Source organism: Oryctolagus cuniculus, chromosome 5 (genome assembly GCF_051225735.1).
Source record: "Oryctolagus cuniculus isolate XC-2025 breed Fujian yellow rabbit chromosome 5, ASM5122573v1, whole genome shotgun sequence".
Classification (NCBI taxonomy): Eukaryota; Metazoa; Chordata; class Mammalia; order Lagomorpha; family Leporidae; genus Oryctolagus; species Oryctolagus cuniculus.
Window position 1 is genome coordinate 115,901,796 of NC_142871.1, and position 21,127 is coordinate 115,922,922.

Here is a 21,127-nt window from a genome sequence, read left to right on the forward strand (position 1 = left end):
GTTCATACTTTTACCTCCAAAGGTATTCTATTAAGATGACCATCAGTGTCATTCCAGTAGGACTGGGGTTAATAATCTCGAACCCTTTAATATGATACAATTGGTACCAATAGCTGTTTCTTGAAGTCTGTTCCTGCCATCATGTCATTATCACAAATGTTGATAGAATCCCAATTTTCATTATAATAAAAATAAGGTCGAATGCTCTACCCCTTTCTCTGAGTTGAGGACATGGAACCAAGAAAGATTGCTTGGTAATGAACCAGAAATGAAATGTCTATGAGACACTTCCAACAAATACAGTGCTGGAGATCTATGAGTAGGAACAAAAACTTTTTTTAAGAAACCAAAATAATTTTGCCTGTTACAAAGCTGACTGCAATTACAACAAAAATGGCAACAAAGACAGATGCTACCCAAAGAGTTGGGAGACATCAGGAGAATGAGAGGTCAGTACCTAGGAATTCATGGAACATCAGCAAATGTACCAGAAATGATCCAGTGCAAGCCTCTAGCAGGCAGGAGCCCTTCTACATCACATACTCAATAGCTTCTTTTGCTTCCACCCATCTAATTATAGGGAAGTGGTTCTTTATAATGCTGCCATGTTCATCATTGGAATCCAGTTAGAATAAGAATTTTTCTTCCATGTTTTAAATTTATTTCCCTAGGAATTTCCATCCACTGGATTTAACATCTTAGGCTACAAACATTTTAACTGAATCCCCCTGTTGCACAGTAGCCTCCAAAGATGGAAGTCTCATCTATCTTAATTTCTTTCTTAGTTGTACTTTTCTCCAGATGTTCCAATATGCACAGCTCCTACAGTTTTCTAGCTTATAGCCACCTTCTTCATGTTGCAGAATGACTTCTCTGTGTGCCAAGACAGCAAAGTTATGCTTATCAGATCATCTGACTAATGAGGAATAATTAGAACATTGCTTGTCCATGTCCTATTTTTCCATTAGTGCAGCCTAATGTTTTTAAGCAGTCATTTCATGTTCTTGGTGCCTTTTAAAGCTTGTGGTCCATTACACTCCTTTGGGTCTTGTTTTGCACGTGAAGCATTGCCAGAGCAACTGCGTGTATGCTTATCTCAGACTTCCTTGTAGTTCACTGCGTAATCACAGACCAAGGGCAAACCTGCTTTATTCAACTCTAACATGCTAGGGCCACATGTGAGGTCTGTAGAAAGTACCCTGCCCCTGGCAAAGGAGTACATGTGCTTCACTTCTAAAGAACAGTCTATTTATAGCCAGTCTTCTCAAGGGACCTAAGATGAGCAGGCTAGTTACCTCTCTAGAAATTAAGTTTGACCCACTCCCTTCCCTTCTTCTGCCTCTACTCAAATCTCTTCTTTCAACACTTAAACACTCACTCGATTCATTTTCTTTCCTCACACCCAGGAAAGATCGAGCTCTTGACTTTTTTTTTTTTTTTTTTTTCTTTTTCAACAACTGGCCAAGTTGAGAAACCTGACTCTCTCCCCCAACCAGAGCCCCGCCTCTGCCCCAGGATGGCCTGCAGTTCAAAGCCAAAGAGGAAGAGGAGGGCTCAAGCTGCTCCTCCTGGCAAGAGAGCGCAGGCTCGGCCTGCTTTATCCAGTGGGACAGCCTAGGGTCACTCTAAAAATTGCTGCTGCTGGGACTTGTCGGGTGGCTGCTGGTGGCTCCCCACTGCTTCTCCTTCTCCCCTTCTCTGTCTCTCCACAGATTGCCTCCCAAGAGGAGTGTGCTGCTAAAACTTCCTCATCGCAAGTTGGGCTGCCCTTTCACACACAGGAGGGTAAGGAGTTGGGACCATATTTGCCGATTCCCATCTTCTGCATCCTTGGGGTATGTGGCTGTGTGGGTGGGACAGGGTGGGGTGTCTGTGGTTAAGGGAGTCTCCAGCTAGGTCAGATTGCTTGTGATCTGCAGTTAGGAAACCAAAAATATTTTCCTGAAATGTAAAAAATGTGATCAATTAGAAGAATGTGACAGGAACAGAAGTGCATGAGAGTGATGCCCTATAAAAGTAAAATCACTTATCATTTCTAACAATTTTAAGTCTCTAAAGCTTAAGGAATGTTTTTCTTCCACTATTTTACAAAGGGGAAGGAGAGAATTCTTAGGCTTTGTTCACAAAGTTTAGAACTCCATCTTTATTTTTATCAGGAACCACTTAAATATTTGGTCGCAAATTAGTTTAGATCAAACGCTGCTATCAGGTTTAACTACATTGGTAGCACAAAAGCCAGACATGTCTTTGAACTCCTAGAAATATGATCTTTGACAAAAGAGAGATTCCCACTGCAAAAAGCCCCAAATTTGTTATTTTTAAAAAAAGCCAGGTTTTTTTCTATAAGAGTGCATATATGGCTACCCTGACATATGTTTTATATTAAAAACCATGTTGCAAATAAAAACCCCCATTCAGTTGGCCATAACTTAAAATGGCAAGACAAGAAGCCAGGGTGTTTCTATTCCTGGAGGTAGCACTGACAAGCGCCGACAGATGCTAAGACTGGAATGTGGTAGGGACAGCAAACAGGGGCAGCTGATTTACCCCCTTGGCAGAAGACAGTCTGGGATCCCAGCTCATTCGGGCCTGGGAGTGACAGTGACACTTCAGCACACATGGCTTTTCAGCTTGCCCTGTATAGGGTCTCTCCCAAGAGGCAAGGGTGGCATGCAGAAGCATGTTATTAAACATGAAGTGATAGCCTCCTATGCAACCAGTTCTATTCTGTGAGCTTCCATCCAGGCTCAGTTTGAGGCCAGGAGGAATTTGAAGTGCAAGACTTACAGAGACTCACCCACTTAGAACCCAGGGCACACTGATGTTACCAGTTCTTGGCAACAGTATTCTGGACTCTTTACAGAATCTCATGAAAACTCTGAGCCCACTCTATAAAAAAGAGCACGTGAACCTATGTGCAGAATACATTTCAGAATCTTTTTCAGAGCTTGTGGGCCCACCTGAAACTCAATCCAAGCAGGTCATCCAGCTACATGTGCTTTTTGCATAAACCACAGATCAGCTTTTAGTATAAGTGTGTCCCAAATACTGCTTGGGCTATACTTACACTAAACTATGATTCATGGTTTATCTAAAATTCAAATGTAATTGGGCATATTGCATTTTTCTTAACTAAATCTGACAACTCAGACCTGAACACACAGAGCCCATAAGAAAAAAAAAAAACAACCTGTTTCAGTCAATTCAAGCCCATCTGACAGTGAGTTCCAGAGCTATGGAAGACCAGATTGAGAGAAGTGGTGCAGGAACAGACTTTGACAGTTCTGATGGTGGAAGTCAGCTGTGTATTCTTAACTCTATAAAATTTGATAACTGAATGGGACTTTTCTCCCCATTTAACAGATAACTAAAGGGAAATCCTGAAAGGTAAACATTTTGTTCCAGGGCTATCAACTAGAGCAGAATGAACAAGAAATTCCAGTCTTCAGTTCTACAATGATCAAGGGAATGTGAATCTTAACTCAATTTCCAATCCCTTTCCCCCACCACAAACAAAAATCTAGGAAAGAGAGCCATTTTCCTAAAAGTTTCAACAAAGCTGAAGCTAAAGATTTTGCATTCATTCCTTGTGTCCCAAAGCCAGACTTAGAGAATAGAATTATACTGAACTTTGTATCTATATAGTCTGTATACTTCATAAATAAAAAACACACAACCTCTAGCTAAGTTGAGCCATGTGAAATTGCCGATACTTGTTTTTAACAAAAAGAGGTAATTTCATATTTAATCTAACACTCAAAAGGAAGTGCTTGATTACCTGCTCAACAAATCCATGCAAGCCCTCCTTGGACCTATTTATATTTTTGGCTGACACAACCTATTGGACTTTAACATCCTTTATACCCTTATTAGGATAAAGGAATTCATAAGATCTATGTCCCTCCCAAATTTTATTTTATATTCAATAATGCAACTGTTTTATTTTAATATTTGGAACTAACAGAACTAGTTCATGTTCCCCACATCCAAATTTTTATTTTATAATCTTTAGCTCCATGGTATTCAGTCTCAATCTTTTCATGTAAGACAAAGCTAACTTTTAACCTACTATAGGTATTGGTCTACCCTGGATTTAAGGGAGATGACCTAGGGTGCCAGGTTTCCTCTGGGCTTCAAACTTTACTCAACAACACTGCGTGCTTACTTTTGTGACCTTGGACACATTTTTTGAGAACTCTGAATCTTAATTTATTCTCTTGCAAAATGAACACAATAACTTACTCTTTAGGATTTCTGTGCTGGTTATATATTAAACAATTAAAATTATACAAAGTACTTAACTCAAGGCTCAGTACACAGTAAGCCCTCAATTAATAAATGCTAACTACCTGATTATTATTACTTGATTATTATTCTAGGTAGAAATAAAGTTATTGGCCTACATTTAACATATAATATAGATCCATGCTGCGTGAATTGTATTTAGAAATTAATTACTAACATTCTTAATTTAAACTTGGCAAATATAGAAGATGGTGAACAATGTGATGACTTACATAACTCTGCCCAGCTATCTGTCAGGTGTTAAATACATGATACTATTGTCATAGAAGTGACCCGAGCCACAGTTTGCATGGGGCAGTGGCAAAAGGAATGCAGAATTGCTCTCTGTTGCCATGCTGCCATTTCTAATACTCTGCTGTTACAGGGGTTCCAAGAGGCTGCTCTGGGTAACAGAGGTTGGAGCAGAAAGTGAAGGAGTCTGTGGCTTTCACAGCCAGGGCAAAGGACCTCCAGGGGCTCCCTCCACAGAATGAAGGGATTGCTCCCATAGCAGAAGGTCCCTTCTAAAGCCCTCTGCACCCTCTTCTTTGTGCAAAGCCTCTTCTTTGACCGAAAAAGGGAAGTGACAGGAAGGGACAGTCAGTGCCTCCAAATAGCCGCTCATCCCTTTACACGACCTCAGCTGCTATGGCTCAACCTGCTCTCCTTTCCAGTGTTTCCTACTATGGTAGAGGCCATGTGAAAAGTGCAAGCCACCAACAGTGGCAAGGGAGTGCTGAGAAGTTCTCCCTCCCTTTGATCGTATGGGGACAGCCTCCTAGAGCTTCCTCTTTAAGGAGGAAGAAACAAACCTGTTGTAGTTAAGGAAAAAGTGGGACAAAGTCTCCAGCCAGTGACGTTCAACAAGGGTGCACTACTTACCATGCAGACCGTAGCATGAGTCAACCCTTCCCTAGGGTATGGTAACCATGGGGATTGCCTCATCTCCCAGCTTGGCAACCCCCTGAGCAGTTGGCCATGAGGTATTTACTTGGTTAAAAACAAACAGCAACAACAAAATAGCTTTAAAAAATAGTAGGTAAAACTCTTAATGTAATTTTAAGTATAAATTTAATCAAAAAAGAATGGAATGCTTTCAAAAATGTATTGCTTAGAACCTACATTATACTCTACATTATATATGAGGATATATACATCCAACTCATTTTTGTAACACCTCGAACTCCCAGCCAAATTATGATGGTTGTAGTGACTGTCACTGGTGATCAGCTATGTGACACAGGGCACCTAGGAACATTTGTATAATTGCAGAAAAACAGTTTCTGCACAAATTGCTTTTGACTACGTGTTCACCAATGACCTAGTTAATGAGTAATGTTTTATTGTGATATTAATATAAAGAGAACAGATTGAATGTAGTTCATAGATACAATTCTAAGAATATAGTTTTCCATACAGTCAGCCTTGAGGCCCAACATCATGCCCAAATGAACAAATGAAAGTGGATTAAATTGTTCCACTTTACTTTTATGCATACATGCACTTCTAAGCTGCCCTTTTATAATGTCTTTCCTTTAAGACTGCCCTTGCACATAACTTTAATATGATTGGGAGAAATGCCGGTTGGGCAGTTCACATGGGATACAGGAACCAGGCAGCATCCCTACAGCGTTGAAGATAACATCAGAGCTTTACCCAGCTGTGAAGCAGTGACCCCTCTGGGGAATCTGTAGTGTCCTTATTGTAGGAACATGGCACAGATTGAGAACATCTGGGCAGGAAACAGACAGCCTCGCCTTTGGGGGACAGACACAGGAATAGAATGTGGTGGTAGCCTCATAACTTCAGTCTTTAGAGATATCTAGAAAATACAGTGACCTGGACATTGTCTGCATGCTCTGATTTTAATAGTCTGTTACATGGTCCCAGGTCTATTTCTCTCCCTCTGCCTTTCCTAGAGAGAGCTAGAGAAGCCAGTTACCTCTATAAGGTGATTTCACAGGCTCTAAAATCCCAATCCCTTTTTTTTAAACTTTTATTTAATGAATATAAATTTACAAAGTACAGAATATGGATTACAATGGGTTCCCCCCCATAACGTCCCTCCAACCCGCAACCCTCCCCTTATCCATTCCCTCTCCCCTTCCATTCATATCAAGATTCATTTTCGATTCTCTTTATATACAGAAGATCAGTTTAGCATACATTAAGTAAAGATTTCAACAGTTTGCTCCCACACAGAAACATAAAGTGAAAAATACTGTTTGAGTACTAGTTATAACATTAAATCTCAATGTACAGCACACTAAGGACAAAGATCCTACATGAGGAGTAAGTGCACAGTGACTCCTGTTGTTGATTTAACAAATGACACTCTTGTTTATGGCATCAGTAATCACCCTAGGCTCTTGTCATGAGCTGCCAAGGCTATGGAAGCCCCCTGAGTTCAATGACTCTGATCATATTTAGACAAGGTCATGGTCAAAGTGGAAGTTCTCTTCTCCCTTCAGAGAAGGGTACCTCCTTCTTTGATAACCCGTTCTTTCCACTGGGATCTCACCCGTGGAGATCTTTCATTTAGGTTTTTTTTTCCCCCCAGAGTGTCTTGGCTTTCCATGCCTGAAATACTCTCATGGGCATTTCAGCCGGATCCGCATGCCTTAAGGGCTGATTCTGAGGCCAGAGTGCTGTTAGGACATTTGCCATTCTATGGGTCTGCTGTGTATCTCACTTCCCATGTTGGATCATTCTCTCCCTTTTTTATCCCTTTTTAATAAGAATAATGATTATACATTATATATATGTATATATATATACATATATATACATGCACACAGACACACATACTCCACAAAAGTTAATCTGTTTAAAATTTGTATTTGAGACATAAAAGAATACTGAAAAAAGCAACACAAAAAAAAATTCACATCTAGGAAGCAGGATTTGCCCTTAACTGAATAGCTTAGATCATTTATCAGACTTGCTCGTGTAACACTCAACAGGCCCTGAGGAAAGAGGGCAAGGGCAACAGGACGTAGATCAAGAGAAGGTCATGAAAATCCTCATGAGTGGAGCAAGGTCAGTATAGGCCAACAGAGCGAACACCACAGGCAGTATGAAGGGCCAGATGATGGAGGAAGGAGACATCAACAGGCAATAAGGCAAGGAGAGGCAAGGAAGAACGTTTCCTGATTTCACTATGTTGTCTAGCCTCAGGCTATTCTCTCTCTTCCTAGAGTTTTCTTAATCCTTCTCAATCGCATGTTAGAACTTATCAAATTCTAACCCTTCTTGAATATCCTGCTCAATACCTCCCTCATGACCTCAGCCTCTTAGCCTGCAGGTAGCACAATGTCCTGCCTCCCTGCTTCAGCTTGCGGCATTCTCTCCACTTCCCTCTAATGACCTAGAACTATACCGTTACCAGGACCCAACCTGATTGGTGTTATCTGCACCCCTTCCCTCCTAACACTACCCCATCAAAATAGTTTGAATCCTTAGCTCCAAACACATAGATTCAATCTGTTGCATAAATCTGTGGTTTTGCATACCTAACCTGGAACCAAGTGTCCTAAGCCCTGGTATTTACATGAAAACAAAAATAATCTGTTCCCCAGCCTATGTAATTTCATGAATTCCATTTTTCAACTTGGTATTTTCAAAAATCTCTCAGAAGTCTTTATATGTTCCAGAAATCTCCCTTTGACTGCTGTTTGCAAGTTCGCATTCTGGGTTGCTGTGTTTGCTTGTCCCAAATTTTCTCGCACTCCTCATGAACGCTTCTCCACAACGTGACAGCTCTCCTAAACATGTTCCTTCCCTTTATTCCCAAAGAAAGACACAGCTAACAAAGGCTATTGCTTTTAATGAAGATGATGAGTCAAATACTTTTGAACTTTCACTTTATTTCGGGTACTGTACTAAATGCTGTTCAGATATTTCCTCATTAGCCTTTGATCGACAACTCTGAGGCAGGCAGTATTATTCTCTTCTTTTTAGAGATAAGTCAGTGGAGACTCTCACAGGTTAGGTAATCTACAGGTGAACATACTGCAGATAAGTAATGGATTGGTGTTTATGTTTTTTTTTTGTCATAATTCAGTTTGAAATATCTAATTTCCTTTGTGATTTCTTCTAATGCTTATAGATTATTTAGAAGCATATTGTTTAATTTTCAAACATTGGAAATTGAATGGTTCTTAGTTCCACTGTGATCGTATACTCTGCATGATTACAATGCATTTAAATTTGCTGAGACATGCTTTGTGGCCCAGCACAGGATCTAACTTGGTGAATGTACCATGCGCATTTCAGAGGAATTTATATTCAACAGCTGTTGGGTGTAGTGTCCTACTAAGTCAGGGTGATTGATAATGTTGTTCAGAGAATTTATAATTTACTGATTTTGTCTAGCTGTTCTATCAATTTCTTAAGAGTGCTATTATATAATCCATATGCATTCTCAAGTATGACTGTGGAGTTGCCTATCTGCCCCTTCCTTTCTACTTTTTGCATATTTTGAAGGTTTGTTTTTAGGTAGACACCTGTTCAGGATTGTTATATCTCCATAATACATTCATCTTTTTATCATTATGAAATTCCCTCTGTCACTGGTAAGATTTTTTCTTGAAGTCTATTTTATCTAATATTGATAGACATTCTAGCCTTCTTATGTTTCTTATTTTTGTGATAAATCTTTTTTCTATCCATTTATTTTCCACTTTTCTGTTTCTTTATATTTCCAGTGTCTACTCTTGTAGACAGCACATATTTAGGTTTTTCTTTCCTTACTCATTCTGGTAATATGTGCCTTTTAATTAACGTGCTTTGCCATTAATGTTTAACATAACTATTAATATAGTTGGCTTTAGGTTTACCATTACATCATTAGTTTTCTGTTTGCCACTTGTAATTTCTGTTCCACTTTTCCTGTCCTCTTCTAAATTCCACTTATCTAATGAATTTTCAACTATACTTCGCATTGTTTAAGTGGCTATTTATAGGTCTGTTAACCAACACAATAGTCATTAGTCACATGTGGTCACTGAACACTTGAAAAGTGGTTGGCCCACAGTGAGATGTGCTGCAAGTATAAAATATGCTCTGTATTTTGAGGTTTCAGTTCAAAAAAAATACAGAGCATCGCCTTGGTAATTTTATAACAATTACGCGTTGAAATCATAATATTTCATATGTTACATTGAATAAAATATGACTAAAACTAATTTCACTTGTTTCTTTTTACCTCTCTTGAAAGATTTGTTTTTATTTATTTGAAAAGCTGAGGATAGGCTGGCGCCGCGGCTCACTAGGCTAATCCTCCGCCTAGCGGCGCCGGCACACCGGGTTCTAGTCCCGGTCGGGGCGCCGGATTCTGTCCCGGTTGCCCCTCTTCCAGGCCAGCCCTCTGCTGTGGCCAGGGAGTGCAGTGGAGGATGGCCCAGGTGCTTGGGCCCTGCACCCCATGGGAGACCAGGAAAAGCACCTGGATCCTGGCTCCTGCCATCGGATCAGCGCGGTGCGCCGGCCGCAGCGCGCTGGCCGCGGCGGCCATTGGAGGGTGAACCAACGGCAAAGGAAGACCTTTCTCTCTGTCTCTCTCTCTCACTGTCCACTCTGCCTGTCAAAAAAATAAAAAAAATAAAAAAATAAAAAAAAAGAAAAAAAAAAAAAAGAAAAGCTGAGGATGGAGAAAGGAGAGAAAGAGAGAGAAAGAGATCTTCCATCCATTGGTTCCCTCAGCAAATGGCTGCAATGATGGGAGCTGGGCTAAGCCAAAGCCAGGAGCCTGGAACTCCATACAGGTCTCCCACCTGGGTGCTGGGGGCCAAGCACTTGAGCCATCATCTACTACCCTTCCAGATTTCTTTAACAGGGAGCTGGATTGGAAGTGAAACAGCTGGTATTCTAACTAGCGTTCCAATATAGGATGCCATCATCTAAGGTTGTGGCTTCCACTGTGTCACAACACTGCCCCCCCCTTACCTTTTTTAATGTGGTTCTGGAATACATGGCTCATGTTGTAATCCTATGGGGCAACATTACTCTATATATTACAATAAGCATAGTTAAATTTTCTCTGGCTTCATAAGTTAATATTGTACTATTTCACATAAAATATAGAAACCTGTTCAGCTTCTTTGACCACTGTCACCCCTTACTTTACGCTGTGATTACCATATGTACTACTACATCTACATTATAAACAGCACAAGATAATGTCATTTTTGCTCTGAAGAGTAGTACTTATTTTAAAGAACTTTAGGGCAACAATAGTCTCTCGTGTTCTTTCAGATAATTGCCATCTCTTAAGTTCTGTCATTCATTTCAAAAGACTCAAGTTTCCATTGGACTTTCCCATTCTGGATCTTGTTCCCAGAATCCCCACCTAATTTTCAGTGAACGTGGTTTCACAAACTCTGTCCTCGGGTTCTTTGATTCAGAAATTGGAGTTGTCACTGCCCTGTGCAGTACTGATCTGCAGCCTACTCTTAGACTAAAAGCCATATAAGAAGTATGTGTAGGGGTCAGCGTTATGGCGTAGCAGGTAAAGCTGCCACCTACAGTGGCAGCATACCATATGGGCACGGGTTCAAGACCCAACTCTTTCACTTCCAATCCAGCTCTCTACTATGGCCTGGAAAAGCTGCAGAAGATGGCCCAAGTGCTTGGGCCCCTGCACCTGCGTAGGAGACCAGGAAGAAGCTCCTGGCTTTGGATGGGTGCAGCTCCAGCTATTGTGGCCATCTGGAGAGTGAACCAGGAGATGAAAGACCTCTCCTCTATGTGCCTCTCTGTAACTCTGCCTTTCAAATAAATAAATAAATCTTAAAAAAAAAAAAGACAGAGAAGAAGTGCATATATGTGGGTCCATGGAGAGGGCAGTGAAGACAGACTCACCCAATGCTCTGCCCCTTTTCTAACTGTTTCCCCTACAACTCCCTCCTCCTTTTTTATATTCCCTGTTGTCTTTGGGTAATTCCTCCTACTTCTCCCCATCCCTCCCCACCACCCAGCTGGTAATTGTTATCTTTATATGATATTCATTCCTAAAGGCATAGTGAGCTGGTAGACAAATGACCAGGCTTTATTAAGTATACTTGATGATACCTCATGTAAGATAACTTAAGAGAGGGGCTGGTGCTGTGGTGTAGCAGGTGAAGCCACCGTCTGCAGTGCCAGCATCCCATATAGGCACCAGTTTGAGTCCCGGCTGCTCCACTTCTGATCCAGCTCTCTTCTATGGCCTGGGATAGCAGTGGAAGACGGCCCTGCACCCACATGGGAGACTGGAAGAGGCTGGTGATCGGCGCAGCTCCAGCCATTGCGGCCATCTGGGGAGTGAACCAGTGGATGGAAGACCTCTCTTTCTCTCTCTCTCTCTCTCTCTCTCTCCCCCCTTCTCTCTCTAACTCTTTCAGATAAATACGTCTTTAAAAAAAAGATGACTTAAGGGAATAGCAACATAGAAAAGGAAGATTTAAAACAGGCAATAAGATCTTGTTCAAGTCTATCATCTACCCCTCCAGTTGGAATTCCCCACTGACCCTTTTTCTCCATAGCTTTGCTAAAATTCTGAGATGCCTCTGTAAGTGTTATCTAGACCAAAAGACTGCTAACAGGCCTAACTGTTACCATTTGTTTCCTAGGACTGCCTGAGCCTGTGTTTCAGTTACTACGGTGCAGTAACTGAAAAATCACAGAGTACCCCAGGGAGCACTCGGGGACCCAGCTCCAACCACTATGGCCTGAGTTCATTCTGATTAGTAGATGCTCTGTTTTTTGAGTTACTAATATTTTCAACATTGCTCATCATGACACCACCAGCAACAACAACAACAAAAAAGTATGAGGAAGGAAAAACAGAATATTTAGGATTCAGTCTGAAGCATTCAGATTACTCTCAGGTTTCGCATTTGCTGTAAAAGAATGAGTGTTTATAAGCCTTATATCAGCATGAATAAAAAGTTGGCCACAAGAGCTCTTCCAGGAATGTAAATAGGACAGAACTTTTCCCCCAAAATGTACTCTGTTGTGCTTACCTAGCTGTGCTTACCTCTATTTATTATGTCTGAGCCAACATAAATTACATCCGCTATGGCCCCTTCATTCCTTGCATAGTCCTGCCTACATAGCAGTAGATTTCTGATAACTGCTTGCTGAACAAACTATTTTAAATTGCTCCCCAAAAAATCCCACAAGGGAACTATCAACATCTAAATTGAATGTATTTAAACACTAAAATGATGGTATATTCGTAGTTGATTTCACAAGGTGAGGACAATTTCTGCACGGTTTGCAGAAAGGGAGGAGGATGGGCCTATGTGCTAGATAGTCTTTTAAAGAAATACAAATGTGAATACGACAACTTGAGCTTAATGAGAAAAACAAAAGCCATAGCAAAGAAACAGATACTCTGTTTCCTACTGACCCACTGCTCTCCTTCAAGGGATAAGGACAGGCACAAATCCCATACAACAGAAGGTTTATGGAATTTTTGAAACACATATTCCAGTAATCAAACTGAAAACCTTTCAAAGATGAAATCACAGTGAGATTTAACACACATACACACACACACACACACACACACAACCAAACAAAAGTGAAAAACATCTAAATGCCTAAATGCCCTACGATGTGGTAATAATCAGATAATTTATTATACATCCTTACTATGAAAACTCACGCACTTAATAGAGAAAATGAGATGAATTATGTATGAAAGTGAGAGAATATCTATTTCTTTGCCAGGGCTTTTGTTTTCCTCATTCAAATGCATTCAACTCAAATGGAAAAGATGTATGGGAAGAGGTGGGAAAATGTGTATGAGTTATTGTTAGGTAAGAAGAATGATTTTCTGAGTAATAGTGTGAGGTTTTTTTTGTTTGTTTGTTTGGATTTATTTATTTGAAAGGCAGAATTAGGGAGAGAGACAGAGAGAGGGGAAGAGAGATCTTCTATCTGCTGGTACATTCCCCAAATGTCTACAACAGCCAGAACTGGGCCAGGCCAAAGCCAGGAGCCTGAAACTCCATCCAGGTCTCCACATGGGTGACAGGGGCCCAAGCACTTAGGCCATCTTCCAATGCCTTCCCAGGCACATTAACAGGGAGCTGGATTAGAAGTGGTGCAGCTAGGACTAATGTGAGATGCTGGTGTGACAGGCAGTGGCTTATTCTGCTGTGCCATAATGCCGGTTCCAGTGAGTGTAATTTTTTTAAAGATTTATTTGAAAGTCAGAGTTAGAGAGAGGCAGAAGCAGAGAGAGAGAGAGAGAATGAGGTCTTCCATCCGCTGGTTCACTCCCCAGATGGCTGCAATGGCTGGAGCTGGGCCAATCCAAAACCAGGAGCTTCTTCCAGGTCTGATGCAGGGACTCAAAGACTTGGACCATCTTCTACTGCCTCCCCAGGCCATAGCAGAGCATGGATTAGAAGTAGAGCAGCCGAGACTCAAACTGGCACCCATATGGGATGACAGCACTGCAGATGGCAGCTTGACCTGCTATGCCACAGTACCAGCCTGGAGTGTATTTTTGATATAAGTTCTCTATGAGGCCTATGTTAGAGCTGGCTTGTAGTGACTCACAAAACTAATTGTTACATTTTCAGGAATTTGGCGAGCTAGCTGTTAAGCAATGATAGTTTGAAATCAATCATGATGAATGTACTTGTACCAAAAAAAAAAAAAAAAAGCAGGATAATGAATAAGGCTAATTCTTTCTCCTTATACTTGTATATTTACTTATTTAATGTGGTTCTCTACATTGGGTTTCCACCTTTCATTTTGTTCCTCTGAATTTTTTTTCTATTTCTGATCCAGTGCCACACATTTTTAGTACCTATAAATTTCTATATCTGGAAAATATTTCTATACTCTTATTTTTAGACAAAATTCTTGAATGTTCTTTCATACTTACTCCTTCAGTTGAACTTGGAATTTTATTAAGTTCCAAACAGCAAAAACAATCTTCTTATAGAAATAGTAACAAATTTCACCAAATTGACATCCTTGTCCTCATATAAGAATGTAGAATCCCTCTTCTTTTAAATATGCTAGTGAAGTCCTATAGTGCCTATCATATGAGTCTCAGTAAATTCCAGTCAAGAATGTCTCTTCCAGTTTTATAGATTTCATTGCTATTGTGAGTAAAATCATCTTTTTTATAATACTGTCTACATTTTACATGGATTCCTGAATTTTAATATTTTATTGAGGAAAATGTGCAACATGGTTATAATTTACTTTCTCACGAATTTACTGGCAACAGAGTAAACTAAACCCTTCCAGTGATGTTTAAGTACTATTCTATAACTACTACACAGCTGAATAGAAAAAGTTGTCATTTCTGGCATGTAATAAATACTTGACAAAACAAGCTACTAATAGATCATATTTGATAATACAAATCTTCTTAGAATTGTCTTGATGCTGAAGTGAACTGTCCATAAAATGTGCCTTCAGTTTAAAATGTCTTCAAATCTATTTTTGAGGATTAATCTATTTTATGCCACTAAAACATTATTACAAAAAAAGTTTCTCAGTGTAGCACTTCCAAGTCCAAAGCACAATTAAAATAAGAGCACTTTTTTTTTTAGCAAATTCTTGCCCGCGACAGTGTTTGCCAACATGGCGCCCAAAAAGAAGACTGTCAAAAAGAACAAAGCAGATATTAATGAGATGACTATAATTGTCGAAGACAGCCCCCTCAACAAACTGAATGCCTTGAACGGGCTCCTAGAAGGAGGCAATGGCCTTAGCTGCATTTCTTCTGAACTCACAGATGCTTCTTACGGCCCCAACCTCTTGGAAGGTTTAAGTAAAATGCGGCAGGAAAGCTTCCTCTGTGACTTAGTCATCGGTACCAAAACCAAATCCTTTGATGTTCATAAGTCAGTGATGGCTTCATGCAGTGAGTACTTTTACAACATCCTGAAAAAAGACCCATCAACTCAAAGGGTGGATCTCAATGATATCTCGCCACTAGGCCTGGCCACTGTCATTGCATATGCCTACACTGGGAAGCTGACTCTCTCTCTGTATACAATAGGAAGCATTATTTCTGCAGCTGTCTATCTTCAGATCCATACGCTGGTAAAAATGTGCAGTGATTTTCTAATTCGAGAGATGAGTGTTGAGAATTGTATGTATATTGTCAACATCGCTGAAACGTACTCCCTGAGAAATGCAAAAGCAGCCGCCCAGAAATTTATCCGGGATAATTTCCTTGAATTTGCAGAATCAGATCAATTTATGAAACTTACATTTGAGCAAATTAATGAACTGCTGATAGATGATGATTTACAGCTGCCCTCTGAGATAGTAGCATTCCAGATAGCAATGAAATGGTTAGAATTTGACCAAAAGAGAGTGAAATATGCTGCAGATCTTTTGAGCAATATTCGCTTTGGCACCATCTCTGCCCAGGACCTGGTCAATTATGTTCAGTCTGTACCGAGAATGATGCAAGATGCTGATTGTCACAAACTTCTTGTGGATGCTATGAACTACCACTTACTTCCCTATCATCAAAACACACTGCAGTCGAGGAGAACAAGAATCCGAGGGGGCTGCCGAGTCCTCGTCACTATTGGAGGGCGCCCCGGCCTTACTGAGAAGTCCCTTAGTAGAGACGTCTTATATAGAGATCCTGAAAATGGATGGAGCAAGCTTACGGAGATGCCGGCCAAGAGTTTTAATCAGTGTGTGGCTGTGATGGACGGGTTTCTTTATGTGGCCGGTGGTGAAGACCAGAATGATGCAAGAAATCAAGCCAAGCATGCAGTCAGCAATTTCTGCAGGTATGGGATCTTTTATTAGAAATTGGAATGGTTCAAGATGATGGGGAAATTGCTCTGACTTAGAGGTAAACTAATTATGCCTTCAGCTTAGTTCATTGGCTCAGTAAATCAGCAGTAATGGTAATAACAACAACGCCACTTTATGTGTGGAGAGCACTTTCCACTGCATAAAGTACACTTACATATATTATGCACTCCACATTTCTGAATAAGTATATGAGGTAGGCAGGCCTGATACGGTTACTCTGAATTTGCATATGAGAAGCCTGATACCCAGAGACGTTATCCTACTTGCAAAGGGCAACTCATAAATCCTGTTGAATAGTGTGTATCTGAACACAGAGGCGGGGGTACTGAAAGCTTGTCTCTGTGGACTCCTCTCCAAGTGGCCAGGAAGAAGAAAGGGGTCACGCAGACGGAGGAGGGGGCAGTAGAAGCCACTACTGCCTGCCTTGCTTTATCCTGGTGGGCCCCATTCTTACTGGCTGAGAAAGAAACAGTAGGCTACAGGTGAGGCACCACACTAGGTCCCTCACCTCCTGGCAGGCTCAGTGTCAGCGTCCCCACATTGGGGTTTGCCAAGTCAAGCAGCTTCCCTGGCTGCTGCCAACAAAGTTGTCACGTCTCTCCTGCATTTCCAGATACGACCCGCGCTTCAACAGCTGGATACACCTGGCTAGCATGAACCACAAGCGCACGCACTTCAGCCTGAGCGTGTTCAACGGGCTCCTTTACGCCGCGGGCGGCCGCAACACAGAGGGCAGCCTGGCCTCTCTGGAGTGCTACGTGCCCTCCACCAACCAGTGGCAGCCCAAGACGCCCCTGGAGGTGGCGCGCTGTTGCCACGCCAGCGCGGTGGCCGATGGCCGCATGCTGGTGACCGGCGGCTACATTGGCAACGCGTACACGCGCTCGGTGTGCGCCTACGACCCGGCCAGCGACTCCTGGCAGGAGCTGCCCGGCTTGAGCACCCCCCGCGGCTGGCACTGCTCGGTCACGCTGAACGACCGGGTATATGTGATGGGGGGCAGCCAGGTGGGGCCGCGCGGGGAACGCGTGGACGTGCTGACCGTGGAGTGCTACAGCCCGGCCACTGGCCAGTGGAGCTATGCGGCGCCGCTGCAGGTGGGCGTGAGCACGGCGGGCGCATCAGTCCTGAACGGCCGCGCCTACCTGGTGGGGGGCTGGAACGAGGGCGAGAAGAAGTACAAGAAGTGCATCCAGTGCTTCAGCCCCGAGCTCAACGAGTGGACGGAGGACGACGAGCTGCCTGAGGCCACCGTGGGCGTGTCCTGCTGCACCCTCTCCATGCCCAACAGTGTGACTCGGGAATCCCGAGCCAGCTCGGTGTCCTCCGTGCCAGTCAGTATCTGAACCCAGGTAGCTGCCGGCATGCAAGAAAGAACGCGTATGTATTCGTAGAGCCACGTGGTTAACATTTGGCGTTAGCGAAAAGGAAAATATATAACATTTACTACAATGATTATGTTTTTAAGTACATCGAGGTGCATGCCTTGGTGGCTTTAAATTCCTAGCATGGCATAATCTACCTCTCTTTTTGTTTTTTCTTTTTTTAAGCAAAATACAGGGTCTTAGCCAACGAAAGAAATGGAATTTATTTCAGCGGCCACTGGGTGGCAGGCCAAACTCGTTGTAGACGCTCTTCCAGCGTGGCGCTGGCCCAAAGGTATAGCGGAGACACCCACATTTGAAGCTTATTTCATGTTCAAAGGCTTATATTGCCCTCTTAGAAGTTGAAAATCTTCATTCGTAGATTTATTTAAAAATGGAAACCATTTACGAGGGTCTCCATAAAGACTTGAGATTTTCCTGTACTTGACCCCGTGAAGACTTTTGTTCTCTTAGTAAAGGAATTTCAGGTATCCTCACCCTAAAAGCTACACCAACGTGGTTGAAGGCAACCTGAGCCTAATGTAAGCCCTGGAAAATCACCAAAGAAAACTATATGCTTAAGGACCATTAACTTCTAGCTAGATAACATGAAGGTTATACAAGCAGTCACAGTAATTTGATTTGCTCCACTCTTTTACTTGATGAGAATGAAGAAAACATTTGGAATTCTTGGATTTGGTAATACCTGCATAAATGCTATTTTCCATTTCATATCAATCTTGGTTTCTTCAACATCTGATACATTCACTCATTGACATATTAAAATAATATATGCCCATTCTGTTCTTATTCACTCATCTCCAAATCTGCTTTACACATCAAAGTGTATCTAGTTGATGTCATTTTTCTTATGTTTGCCAAGTTGGGGGAAAGGGAATGATTGTAGTAAATGATACATATTTTCCTTTCTTATAATTTATCACTTTATTCTTCGATAGCTTATTTTGGAGAGGAGGTGGCCTAAAAGTATGGGTTATGTGCAATTGGATTTTTTTAAAATAAACTGTTTAAAGGGTTAAACAGATTTATGGAAACATAACTTGGTTTTCATTAGTCCCACCCTCTCCCACCTTCTGTAGGTAGGTTATTGCTAGAGTTATGATATTTATATCTAAGGTATTTTATGTGAACTTTGAAAATTGGTTCACATAGGACACTTTGTGGAACAATTTTATACTATTGCCCCTTATAAAAAGTTCAGTCTTTGGGTAGTTAAAGGTAACACTCCAGTGAAAATTACAGACATTGTAAATTGTCAAGGCATTATTCAATTAAACACACTGGGCTATTTCCTCACCCTGTGCATTGAGTAAGGAGTTTCACCAGGTATGGGCCAGATCTAAAGCACCTGCTCCTTTGACTCCTTATCTGCCCAGGCTGGAAAATAAAACTCTGAGAAAATACTTTAGGGAGTTCAATCACTGAACTCTTAAGGCACCAGTGATACAACCCATACATAGTCTTTTGTCCTTCCAGCAGCATTGGTAAAATGAAAGTTTCCATTAACCAATTATTTTGACCACAACTTGCAAAGCCTATGTGAGGGTGACTGTAACATCTTTTATATATAATGTGTGTGTGTGTACGTATGTGTGTGTGTGTGTAGGTGTGGGTATTTATACCCAATTGAGCAGCCTTTCGTGTATTGTTCTTTTTGAAGGGAGGACATGTTTTACTATGGATTGCAGATTGTACATCGGCAAATAGATGTAATTCCTTGATGCACACTAGTCGATGTGTCTCCTATTGAGATCTTAGAAGTATTCTGTGAAAAGGAGGACCTAGGCTGGAAATGAAATAAGAACCAATTGGTTGTAACACTTTGTGATGGAAAAATGAGGAGAGACATTGAAACGAGAGGATTTTCCATCTGCCAGAACTTGAGATAGGTTGTGTACAGACGTGGCAGTAGCTTTCTGGAGATAAAACTGGAGACATGTTACAGCTGGACACATCATTTGAAATTAATCAAACTTATTTTCTGTATTATTTATCTTAAGACTCAGAAAATACATATATCTGAGCTGCACAGGTTCTTGGGGTGTGTTGCTGTTCTATCTTCTGCTTCAGCAGGTCAGGAAAGACCAGTATGAATTTGCAATGCTAGAATTTCTGACATAACACCTTGGAAGGAGTCTGGACATAAGCATTGGTAAAAGTTTTAGATCCCAGAATATCCTGTACTGCTAATTGAAAGACACCAAAGTGCAAAATCAAAATGCTGTGTGTCTCCTTTCTTTTATGTATAAGTGAAACATGTTCGTCAACCCAACTATTGAAGTAGTTGCTCCTGGAAAGTATAACTTCTCCGTGTTTCCCGAGTGGAAAATTTGCTTCATTTTTTAAATAACATTTTAAGCTTATATTCACTTATACTCCTGAGTTTTAGGATCCAACTCTGTATTCCTTTTATGAAAGAAAAGGACCTTCTATTTTTCTAATGCCTGTGTCCTGTGATTAAATAAAAGCATCCATTCATTGTGTCTGAGGAATAGCACGATACCAACAGCTGAAATAAAAAATTCAAGCTTTCTTTTCTGAATGGGCCAGGACCTAATGAGAAAGTCTGTAGGAGGCCAGACTTCAATGTCATTTGTCCATTTTTAATTCAGTTCTTGGTGCCAAGTTATCATCACTGCTAACCTAGTTGCTTTTAAGGTATTGAATGAGTCTCATTTTTACTTTCATGTTGAAAGAATGCTTATGAATAAAAGGTCAGTGATGGTACAGATGAATGTAATTCTAAACAATGATTAGATGGCAATGGAGCATTATGAGTGAAGAATATAATTGAGGTATAAGAAAGTGAGTACTGAATGGTTCTATGACTTAAGGCAGACCAGCAATTATAGTTAGTGTGTTTTATAAACATGCATGTAAATAGAGGTTTACCCAGAAAAATATGTTAAAAAGTTGTTTTGTTTTGCTGGTTATTCTGGCCAACTGTCTTCTGAATTCATTCAAGTTATTAGATAAAATAAATTAAAATAGCTTAATTTATTTATCCCTTAGTTCCAACCAAATGAATTTTTGGTGCCTCTGAAGGAGCCGGAGGTTCCGGCCACTAGTGTATGTGTTTTCTAGCACAAGGCAGCATTAAAGTGTTACATTTCAATATTTCTTTTCATACCAATAAGAATTAGAATTTCCAAACATACCTCCACAGGTAACTATGAGAAATGAAGACTATAAAATATTAAGATTGACCCTCCAGCACATTCAGAGGGTCAAGACCATTTAATTGTCCCTCTCAGGGAATTTGGAAGAAAATACTTGTCTTGGATATGTCTAAAATTTTTTTTATGTATTTAACAAATTTTGGCAAAAAATGTTTGCTCAAAGCAGTGTAATACTATATAAGAAACATACTAAAATGTATGTAATGTTATTCTATGACCTCATCACTATCAATAAAGCTGCACTCAACAAGAACCTAGTCAATGATCAAATGTGAGCAGTTTTGTCCTTTTTATGATGCATGGTGTGTTTGTTTTCCTGTTTAGTTTTTCATGCTGATTCACCCAAACAAAACAATTACAATGACAAAAATATATAACAAATAATTCAAAAAATGTCCCAGTAGCTTAAAGACTTAGTGAAAGGAAACAAATATAAAACATCACTACTGACTTGCTGTGTAATCCCAATAAAAGCCAGTTCAGATC

The 21,127-nt window shown here is 40.8% G+C and overlaps 1 protein-coding gene across 4 annotated transcripts; it reads left to right on the plus strand.

Annotated features, from left to right (window-relative positions):
• Positions 1-1,251: 1,251 nt before the first annotated feature.
• KLHL31 (kelch like family member 31) lies at positions 1,252-20,911 on the plus strand. 4 transcript variants are annotated; one of them, XM_089333145.1, is made up of 4 exons: positions 1,252-1,785; positions 14,847-16,049; positions 16,691-17,457; positions 19,123-20,911. In XM_089333145.1, exons 2-3 carry the CDS (start codon positions 14,878-14,880, stop codon positions 17,421-17,423), a joined length of 1,905 nt encoding a protein of 634 aa, XP_089189271.1. In that variant the 5' UTR covers positions 1,252-1,785; positions 14,847-14,877; the 3' UTR covers positions 17,424-17,457; positions 19,123-20,911. The 4 variants fall into 4 exon arrangements, with proteins under 4 accessions (XP_089189271.1, XP_089189269.1, XP_089189272.1 ...); XM_089333146.1 differs by having other exon boundaries at positions 1,278-1,835; XM_089333143.1 differs by having other exon boundaries at positions 16,691-20,911.
• The last annotated feature ends 216 nt before the right edge of the window (positions 20,912-21,127 follow it).

What these genes read in the sequence shown, in the direction of transcription:
- KLHL31 (XM_089333143.1), top strand. Translation starts at nt 14,878, where the DNA reads ATGGCGCCCAAAAAGAAGACTGTCAAAAAGAACAAAGCAGATATTAAT. An exon ending in GCAGTCAGCAATTTCTGCAG is followed by an intron (nt 16,050 to 16,690) that starts GTATGGGATCTT and finishes CTGCATTTCCAG; the next exon opens with ATACGACCCGCGCTTCAACA.